At 49.6% G+C, this 11,119-nt stretch overlaps 1 protein-coding gene across 2 annotated transcripts; it reads left to right on the top strand.

Annotated features, from left to right (window-relative positions):
* The first annotated feature begins 8,182 nt into the window (after positions 1-8,182).
* Positions 8,183-10,850, top strand: LOC136486085 (root phototropism protein 2-like). Of its 2 annotated transcripts, none has more exons than XM_066482859.1 (3): positions 8,183-8,490; positions 8,593-8,662; positions 8,806-10,850. In XM_066482859.1, the coding sequence occupies exon 3, from the start codon at positions 8,855-8,857 to the stop codon at positions 10,529-10,531; it is 1,677 nt and encodes a 558-aa protein (XP_066338956.1). In that variant the 5' UTR covers positions 8,183-8,490; positions 8,593-8,662; positions 8,806-8,854; the 3' UTR covers positions 10,532-10,850. The 2 variants fall into 2 exon arrangements, with proteins under 2 accessions (XP_066338956.1, XP_066338955.1); XM_066482858.1 differs by having other exon boundaries at positions 8,184-8,490; positions 8,849-10,850.
* Positions 10,851-11,119: the final 269 nt, after the last annotated feature.

Below are 11,119 nucleotides of genomic sequence, written 5' to 3'. Positions count from 1 at the left end.
TATATAGCACGGAGTATTCAGTGTCCGTTTGATTTTGAACGCACAGTTGACTCGTTTGACCTCATCTGGCGGGCTACAAGCCTACAATTACACTAGAGTAAAACAAGAATGAAAATAAAGAGGTCGGTGCTCATCGTACAGCCAGCGTATTCTATCCTGTATAGATACCAGCTTACTTGGCATAGATAGACGGGAAAAGGATACCGGGCTGTCGAGCTCGAGCCCGTATAACTTAGCTTTTTAACAGCTTACAATTGAACCATATTTTGCTCAAAAAAAAAATTTGAACCATACAAACCGTAAGAGGTAAGACGTGACGTTCTTTTGCCGAGCTAGAACAAAACAATTCTTAAATTATTATTGACGTAAAAAAAATTCTTAAATTATTACGTCCGGCATGCCATCCTGTACAGAGGCCCAAATACGCAAGGCATCTATGGGCCACTTGTATATAGGCCCAACAACCGGCCGGCTGTGTCGCAGTATCCCACTAGGAGAAAATTGAACAGCCCATGTACAAAGTAGCATTTGCTAAAAAAAAATGTACGTACAAAGTAGCAGCAGCCCATTATGAAATGACCAGACACCGATAATTATCTCTCCAAATCAATAGTTAACTTCCAACAAATCCACTTACATTTTGCTAAAAAAAAACAAATCCACTTACATTACTCATGATCCTTAGGCGTCACATTTTTTAAGATAGGAGAGAACATCTGGTTTTGTCCTCTAAGGAGAGGAATCAGATATATCATGGCGCAACGATAGAAACGAGCATACAAGAGGATAGTCACTAGACGTCATGTGGTACATACTATTACAACAGATTCGCAAATCTCAAGCATATTGCAAAGATGAAATACTCTTGAATTTGAGGGTGAGCATCCATAAAAGTTAACTCATATGATCACCAATTTACCATACACTGTCACAAGACAACTAAAATGGCAATGGCCTGTTCATAACATGCAGTCCCTTGGATTGTGTCACTGAGTCCGAGAGAGACGAAGTTATATATCAACACTCTTTTTCTTAAATAAAGTTATCAACACTTAAAAAAAAAGGATCTGCTAAATTTCAGTTGCCTAAATTTTAGTCTTCTTTTAGACGACGGTTATTGCTTATATTTTATATTAAAATTATAGTTTTAGTTTGTTGCAACACAATCTGTAATTTTTGGTTTCGAAATAAAAAAACCGTTAGACAAAACCACAAACCTGACAAAAATCTTGTATGTGTTGGCACAAAGACAATTTAACAATTTATAATTTTTTCTATAGTCACGTAAGGATAAAAATTTGATATGTTATGACACAAAGACAAATAACAAATCATAAAAATGACAATTTACTTGGACTAATTGGTAGTATAAGAATGTTGCCTAAAATTATCTTAAAAAATAAGGGAAGAATAACAGGCAATGCATACTTGAGGGTATTTTATTCTAATTGTGTTTTGTGTGATTTTATTGTCTATAAGACAAATACATAAATATATGACAAGATCATATCTTTCTTAATATAAAACAAAGGAAAACTATACATCAAAGTTAAAAAATATATGGGAATTGTCCCGGTCGGCCCCCTTGTTGTGTCCTTGAGTATAGCCGTATAGGTACCTCCTTGGTAGATATGGAATAAAACTTGCTGGGTTGTCAAACCCGTATAATTAATCTGCTCTCCTCGTCCTTTTATAACTGGGTTGTCACCGCCTTCCGCCTGCATGATGCACATTTAACATTCAAATAATACAAAAGGTTCTAGCTTTGGTCATTTCTTTTCTCTTATGAAGAAGCATGGGCTTGTTCGGTTGTGGAAAAATGCGGATGCTGTTGTTTGCTCTGTTGGTGCTACAATATTATGTGAGCTGGCTTGCAGCATGGGTTCAAGCATGACTAAAATTGTGTGCCAAGCTAGAACTGGGATTGTTTTTGGTTGCTGCCTCAAACAAGCCAAGCCAATATTTTGTCTGTCCAATAAATTTTGTAGCCATTTGTTTCTTGGCCGAAGTTTGGTCAGCACCAAAAATACTGGCCGGCGTCAGCTTGCGCACTCACCATTCACACGGGCGAGAAAAATGGCTGCCCTAGTTTGGCCGTGCTGGATGCCGATTCTTAGGCGATGTGTCACTCAAACAAAGTTTGCACGTAGTTCGATATTTATGGATTAACAAACTTCTAATTACCATATATAAAAAATTATATATCTAATTTGCAATTGTTTTCACCACAATACTTATGGACATGACAAATTTTGGCTTGGCTACCAACCAAACAACAATTTATCATCATATGACCAAAGTTTGGTTATACCCTGATTTGGCTATGGCCAAATTTTGGCTTGGCTAATTAAGGCTTGTATCCAAACAACCCCAAACATCACTTGTCAAAAAAAGAAAAAGAAAAAAAAGAAAACCAAACATCAGTTCTTTTATGCCTACGCGGGGCTTCTACGGGCCACTTGTACAGAGGCCCAACAACTGGTCGGATGTGTACCAGTAGCGTGCTAGGAGAAAGCAGTAGTTAACTGACAACAAATCCATTTACATTACTCATGATCCTGGGGGCATCACATTTTGTGGATAATTGAAAGAATATATCTGGCTTCGTCCTCTGAAGAGTAACCAGACCTGCTTTTTACGGTATACCACGGCACAATGACAGAAACAGGCATAAAGAGGATAGTCACGACACGTCGTGTGATACATATTCCCTCGGTTCTAAAATATAGGATGTTTTGACTTTTCTAAATGAGTAGCTTCTGCTAAGTACTTAGACATACACTATGCCTACATTTAACGGAAACAATGTATCTAGACAAACCAAAACATCTTATAATTTAGAAAAGAAAGAGTACTATATTACTATTACAACAGATTCACAAGCATATTGCAAAGATGAAATACTCTTGAAGTCGAGGATGAGCATCCATGGAAGTTAATAACTCATATGATCACCAGTTTACCATACACTGCCACAAAGACAAATGAAATGTACAATGGTAGTGTCCATAACACGCAGTCCCATGGATTGTGCTTCAGAGGGACCAAGTTATATATCAACACTTTTTTCCAAAAGAGAAGAAGAAGTTATCAGCACCTAAAAAATAAGAAAAAAAGTAACAGCCGATGCATACTTGAAGGTAGATTGCCCGCAGGCAAGCTCTGCTCAACAGCAATTGCATGATTGGCCTCATCTCACCATATTCGCTTGAACTGCTTATCAACCATGGTACAGTGTATTTTTTTCACAACTGATCAGCATCAACCGGCTTATTAGTCGTGGAAATCATCAGCCGAATAGCTCAAATTCCTTGCTGTTTGACACTGGCAATTGCAGTTTAAGGCTAGCAGTATGTCCTGCAGTGGAACTAGAACGTAACGGATGTGTCTGAATCATTTGTTTGGGAGTCATACGTATGGTGCTAATTTCGAAAACAAACTACACCAAATTCATTTTCACACAAAAACGCAGGAAAGGTAATAAAATTCCTGCAATCCAAAGGAGCCCGCAAGACTCGGATTAGATTTTATTATGAGATTCAAAAGGGCCCAAATTTTATTTTATAGAACGAAAAAAGGCTCCGGCTGTGAACTGAAGCAATCAGGGCCTGTTTGATATGGAGTCCCTGGGTGGCTCAGCCGGCTAGCCTGGCTGTGGCCAGCCAAAGCCAGACTCCCATGGTGCAACCCCTCTTGTTTGATTGCCATGTTCCTAGTGAGCCAGGTCAGGTTGGGATTGTGTTTGATTTGTGTATAGATGGATACGATGACCTTGCATCTGGAATATGGTGAAGTTACCCTCCTGTTTCTCTTTTCGCCATTCTATCACGCACTTGCTAGGCGCTGGCCATGGCCGTGGTGAGCTTGAGTCGGCAATGGCCGAGGCAAGTTCGGCGACAACGGCAGATGACGAGCAAACCCATGGAGTCTCATTCCCGGCCTTCCTAGCGCTGGAACGTTGCCGTCAAGCTGCTACAGGAGCACGACATCACGGGCTGCGCAGGCGCCTGAAATGTCCTAATGGCTAGAGGGGGTGAATAGCCTATAAAAATTTCTACAACAACACTAAGCAAAGTGGTTAGACAAAAATGAGACGAAGCAATACTTGCGCTAGCCTACTAAAAATGCAAGCCACCTACCACAATTCTAGTTACTATAGTCTCTGAGCACACAATGCTAGGCCACTACCACTAAGTTAGTGAGCTCTCAAAGACTAACTAAAGAGCCTCACTAACCACTAGATCCGACACAAGCTTAGCTCTCAAAACTAATTACACTAAAGAGCTTAGCAACACTAGAAAAGTAAATGCACGGGTGAGGTAGTGAGGTTATACCGACGTGGCAAGTGATGATCAATCAATCAATCACAATGAATACCAAGAAATTCTCGGGACAAGATGACACAATAATTTATCCCCGAGGTTCACTTGCTTGCCGGCAAGCTATGTTCTCGTTGTAGCGATTCACCCACTTGGAGGTTCACGCGCTAACATGCATCACACGTCTAACCCGCAATCGGGTGCCGCACAACCAACACAAGATAGGGATCCACAAGCTACGAGCAATCCATTAGAGTACCTTTTGGCTCTCCGCCGGGAAAGGTCAAGAACCCATCACAATTACCATGATCGGAGCCGGACACAATCACCATTCTCCACTAGACGATCCTCGCTGCACCAAGCCGTCTAGGTGGCGGCAACCACCAAGAGAAACAAATGAAATCCACAGCGAAACACAATCACTAAGTGCCTCTAGATGCAATCACTCAAGCAATGCACTTGGATTCACTCCCAATCTCACAAAGATAATGAATCAATGATGGAGATGAGTGAAAGGGCTTTGGCTAAACTCACAATGTTGCTATGTCAATGCAAATGGCCAAGAGAGTGAGCTAGAGCCGGCCATGGGGCTTAAATAGAGCCCCCCTCGAAATAGAGTCGTTGGGTCACATAAGTGACCATCGGACTAACTGGCATGGGGCCATAGGACCGTTCGATGCTCGGTTCGACGCCAAGCCACGTCCACTCTCGCGCTGCCACATGTCCCAGTCAAACGAGTCGACCATTGCCGCCAATGGTCAAGCAGTCGCGCGCTGAACAACCATGGTCGGACCTAGACCGTCGGACGCACCGTCGGACTCCACACAGGCAGGGTCCAACGCGGTCCAGTAAGGTCCAGAGAGCACAAAACCGGTCGAACTCTAGTTCGACGCCCACCATTGGACCTAGGCGGGAGTCCGACGCTGCCTTCTCTCCGCGCGAGCGTTAGGGTCAGCCGTCGGACCCAGCCAGAGGCCAGTCCGACGCGAAGACCTTGCTCTCGGTGTCTGATCAAACGCGCTAGGGGACCGTCGGACCCAGGGTCAGCCTGGTTCGACGCCCTAGAAAACTAGGGTCCGACGCCCTGTTTTCACTTCTTTTGATCTCCAACTTCACCACCTGTGTTTAAATGTGCCAACCACCAAGTGTACCACCTTGTGCATGTGTGTTAGCATATTTTCATAAATATTTTCAAGGGTGTTAGCACTCACTAGAATCTAAATACATATGCAATGAGTTAGAACATCTAGTGGCACTTTGATAATAGTATTTCACGATAAGTTTCACCCCTCTTAATAGTACGGCTATCTATGCTAAATGTGATCACACTCGCTAAGTGTCTCCACCACCAAACCAAAAAACTCCTATCAAGATTCACCTTTGCCTTAAGCTTTTTGTTTTTCTCTTTCTTCTTTTTCAAATCCGAGCACTTGATCACCATGGCCATCACCACCATCAACATGATCTTCATTTGCTCCATCACTTAGAATGTGCTTCTCTATTCTCATGATCACTAGAGCAGGTAAGTTAGCACATAGGGTTTCGTTAATTCACCCAAACCAAACTAGAGCTTTGAGCGCCGTCCCGCTGCTGGTTTGCTTCCTCGAGACCGGGCGCGCGCAGGGGAGAACCGGCAACGCGCCGTGGAGGCCGGCGTCGTACGGCCCCTGCTGGACCTCATGGCCGACCCTGAGTCCGGCATGGTGGACACGGCCGCGTACGTCCTCCACTCCCTCGTTAGCTCCGGTGAGGGCCGCGCCGCCGCCGTCGAGGAAGGCGGCATCCCCATCCTGGTTGAGATGGTCGAGGTCGGCACCTCGCGATGGTGTGTTCGGCGCGGGGTCGAAGGGGGGCAGCTCGAGCAGCATCCTCTTGCGCACGGAGGAGGCCGGGAGGAGGCAGGCCCGGCCCTGGGGGGGGGGGTGCGAGCTGTGCATTGGCACAGGGCCCTCGAAGCCAAGGGGCCTAATCCCAGGTATGTACACACTATAAGCTATAGCTGGTATACTCTGGTCCAATAGAAAATCATATATGTGGCCCAAAAATACTGGAGCGTGTGAGGAAGAGTCTGTCGATTTCCCTTCCGCCGCGGCCGCTCTCTTCGTCGCTTCATAGCTGCGTCTTCACGTCCGGCGTCATTCTTGCGCGTTGTCGTAAATGAAGGGCCCATCTTTCTGGCCAAGCTCCAGGCCCATAAATTGACAGGACCGGGCCTGGGAGGAGGCAGCGGCGCTTGCGCCCCGCGTTGGCGGCGCAAGGCGCGGAGAAGGCGACATCGTAGTGCGCGGGGTCGATGCGAAGCTCGGCGAGGTGCCGTGGCGCTGGCGGCGGAGTTAAGAAGAAGGGCTCCTGTGTGGGAGGTGAAACTCGGACCGGGAGGTGACAGGATGCAGCGCGTGAGGACGGAGCGAGACTGGCTTAGGAGAAACGAAGCTTATGGGCATTTCCCCGTATGCAAGAGAGAGGAAGATTTGCAGCTGGAGGGCCGGGCTGAAAACTGGACCAAAAAATCAAGCAAGGCCGGTCGCAGCTGGAGGGCGGCAGGGCCACCCCTGGGCTCCATATCAAACTGTGCGTCTCTTTAGCGCCTTTCCCATTTGCATCATCCGGCCGGCTGGTCCCCGCCAACGCAAGCAAGCTAGCTTCGACGTGGCGAGCCCGCACTGGTACAGCGTACGAAGGCCGGATTCCTGTGGGGCCTCGGCGTTATCCTCCGACGTGGCACGCCGGAGTCCACGGGAGGGCGCGGAAGAGTCTCCGGCGAGGCCTGCGTCAATCCGGAACGAAGCTGCGTCGCTTGTTTGTTTATTTGCGGTTGCGCTGCTGAAAAAACACGCAAGCTACGTACGAGTAGTCCAGTACGTACATACTTGACACTCCGTATTCTGCTACTTGGACTTGGACCGATCAATGAGATGAGATGGTATTTCTTCTTCGGGAATCGATCGGCAAACGTTGCTGTTTCATGCAGATGCAAGCACAACAGCATCAGCCACAGCAAGAAAGAAAAAAAAACTGGGAAACACTAGGTATATATATGGGTGATGAACTGATGATGATGATGCAGGCAAAGGACTGTACTGTACCTATCAAGCCAAGGTTATTCCAAGTTTTTTCCTTTTTATAGACACTCAAACAAGTAATAGCTGTATGGATGTATGTATCTACCCTGTGTTAGTATAAACCATGAACACCTTTTTTTTTCTCATCTTAGTACGCGGAAAATTTGGAATTACATACTAGGAACAAACAAATGACTAACAATGTATATATATGTATATACAACTACAACTACTCGTAGATAGCACTGTTTGCTTTAACTTTGGATGATGATGTCGTACCTACCCTACCTACAAGCATACAGTACGAACAGCGTTAGATCGTGAGAAGAAGGTTACGAATCGTAGCCGCAAGATAAAACTAGGCAATGACTCCAATGAGATTAATTATTAGTTATATCCAGCGTAACTTTTTTTCTTTTTAGAACACGACTTCACGTGTATTTTATTAAGAAGACATCCAGCGCAACTGTACGCGAGTAGGACACAGCTGTGTAATGCAGGCGAGCATGGAAGCGTAGGCCTCAAGACGGGGGCCTGCCGCCTCGTCTCGTCCACGAGACCGACCGATCCAGTCACGGCAAGCATCGTCCACTAGTTCAGTTGCCGATGGAGAACTGAGCGATGATGTTGAAGACGACGACGACTAGCTAGCTGGACCAGGACGCCATTCCAAGCCCGGATTGGAATTGCAAGTGGACTTCACATCACTGTGGACGACGCCAACGCGTGATTTCTGGTTGCTGCGGTGGCTCTGCTCGTCGTCGACCTCCAAATAAACACCAGCCATGCAAAATTCGTCGCATCCAATCAGATCTTCTTCCCAAATCCATTACTAGCACGGTAGCATAGCAAGTACTATAAACTAATGCTATAGCAAGAAACGAGAGGCCAGCAGCGAGCTCTCGAGAGCCGGCGAGCAGTGGGATGGGACCTCTATATATGAGAGCGAGATGAGGTGGATCTCAAGACTGTGCCCTGCCTGCTCAGCAGTCAGCGGCTCGATTGGAGCTTGCACTACACAGCTCTGGCTCTGATCCTTGCGTGCAGTGCAACCCTGCATAGCTAGCTAGCATGGCAGCTTCCTCCATGGACAGGATTACCGGCCAGTGGTATATATGCTGATCGCTGAAGCCTCTGTTCGTGCTTCATTTCGGTTCAGGGTGCACGCATGCTGATGACGATCCTCCTGTGTTTGTTGTTGCCTTCTGCAGGGTGTCGTCCCAGGAGGTCGCTGCCGACCTCACCGTCAGAATCGCCGACTCCGTCTTTCCTCTCCACAAGGTACGGTGGCGGCGGTGTTCACTCTGCTATCTTCTGTTCAAAGATCAAATCTTTTTTTTTCATCAATCAATCAAACACAAAAGAATCAAACGATTGATCGTCAACACACACTGACACACGGCAAGACGATTGATCATTCACAGCGGTGCTGATTGATTCCCTCTCTCATCATTCATCAACGAGCAGGCGGTGATGGTGCCCAAGTGCGGCTACATCCGCCGGGCCGTGGCGGCGGCGAGCCAGCCGCAGGGCACCGGGGCCGGCGCCGTCGAGCTGGACCTGTCCGCGCTGCCAGGCGGCGCCGATGCCTTCGAGAAGGCGACGCGGTACTGCTACGGCGGCAGCCTGGAGATCACGGAGCACGACGCGGCGGCGGTCCGCTGCGCCGCGGCGTTCCTCGACGCCCCCGATCTGGCCCGCCGCGCCGATGACTTCCTCGCGCAGACCGCGCTCCGGTCGCTGCCCGGCGCCGCCGCCGTGCTGCGGTCCTGCGAGATGCTACTCCCGGCCGCCGAGGAGCTCGGCGTCGCGCGCCGCGCCGCGGTCGCCGTCGCGCTCGGGGTCTGCAACGAGGCGCTGTTCCCGACGGCGCGGCCGGGGGCGGGGGCGACCGGGTGGTGGGCGGCCGAGCTCTTGGCGCTGTCGCCGGCGTCGTTCCGGGGGGTCGTCACGGCGCTGCGGTGCCTCCGCGCGGGACCGGAGGTGGTCGCCGCCGCGGCCGTCACGTACGCGGAGCGCGTCCTGGCCGGGATCCTCGCGCCCGCGGCGGCGCCCGGGCCCGGCCGCCGGGACCGCGACGCCGTCGTCCGGGCGGAGGCGGGCCAGCGCGCGCTGCTCGAGGCCGTCGTGGACGCGCTGCCTCCCGCCGCGGACGCGCAGCTCCCGGCCGCGTTCCTCTGCCGCCTCCTCCACGCCGCAGTCACCGCCGAGGCGTCCGCCAAGACGTGCCGCCACATGGAGCTCCGCGTGGCGGCCGTGCTGGACCAGGCCACCGCGGGGGACCTGCTGGGCGTCGCGCTCGACGGCGCCGGGGAGCGCGTCAGGAACGCCGACACCGTGCGCCGCGTCGTCGCCGCGTTCGTCGAGCGGCAGCAGCGGCAGCCGCCGCAGACGCAGGAGGTCCGGCGGCCGTCCCTGGCCGAAGGCGAGCTGCTGAGCGCGACCGGCCCGCTGGAGAAGGTGGCGAAGACGGTGGACGAGGTGGCGGCGGAGATGGCGACGGATGAGTCGCTGCCCATCTCCAAGTTCGTGGGCGTGGCGGGCGCGGTGCCCCAGGACGCGCGGCCGTCGCACGACTGCCTGTACCGCGCCGTGGACATCTACCTCAAGACGCACCCGGGGCTGGACGAGATCGAGCGGGAGAAGGTGTGCAGCGTCATGGACCCGCTCAGGCTGTCGTACCAGGCGCGCCTGCACGCGTCGCAGAACAAGCGGCTGCCGCTGCAGGCCGTGCTCAGCGCGCTCTACTACGACCAGCTCAAGCTCCGCAGCGCCGACGGCGGCGGCGCGGAGGAAGGAGGGTGGGAGACGCAGTCGACCGCCGGGAAGGCCCGCGCGCAGGCGCGGGCTGACGCGTCGCTGGCAAGGGAGAACGAGGCGCTAAGGTCGGAGCTGGCAAGCATGCGGGCGTACGTGTCGGGGATGCGGCAGCACAGCAAAGGGAGCGGGTCGAGGTCGTCGTCGTCGCGGGTCCCGGCGGCGGCCGCGGGGAAGAAGGCTAGCTTCTTGGGGTCGGTGTCCCGGACGCTGAGCCGGCTGAACCCGTTCAAGGGCGGGTGGGCCAAGGACACGGCCAGCATCGCCGACGGACGTGACAGGAGCGCCATGCATGTGGTCAAGCCAAAGAGGAGAAGGTTCTCCATTGGCTAAATTCTATTTGTGATATATATATATATATATATATATATATATATATATATATATATATATATATATATATATATATATATATATATATATATATATATATATATATATATATATATATGAATATGATCGTGTGTTTGATTTATATTATAATATTATGTAACTAGAACAAGGGTGTGGGTGCTTGTAGTTTCAATGTTACCTTTGTTTTTTTTATTCCTTCTTGTAATCTTATTATAGTGGTCAAGAGTGCTTACAATTGTATCTATACACTAATATATGCCCGTGCGTCGCACGGGGGCCATATGTTTACCCACGCACATCTACGATGACAAATTTGATTATTTTCAGAAAATAATAAAAAACTAATACACAAATTTATATTGGCGATCCTAAACTATTTCTAAATTATATATATATATATATGGAACCATTTATCTTTCCGTCTACTCTCTGCATCCTTGCCCTCTTTTTCATGTTGTAGTGTCTGTCCGTGAGATTTTTTTCTCGTAGTTTGCATTCGCGTACGCCCTCGTGGCCATGAAGCTTCACAAGGGCACTCCGTTGTCATGGACGATCTCTGTCATCGTT

This window comes from Miscanthus floridulus, chromosome 10 (genome assembly GCF_019320115.1).
Source record: "Miscanthus floridulus cultivar M001 chromosome 10, ASM1932011v1, whole genome shotgun sequence".
Classification (NCBI taxonomy): domain Eukaryota; kingdom Viridiplantae; phylum Streptophyta; class Magnoliopsida; order Poales; family Poaceae; genus Miscanthus; species Miscanthus floridulus.
This window is presented reverse-complemented; position numbering and strand designations above follow the sequence as displayed.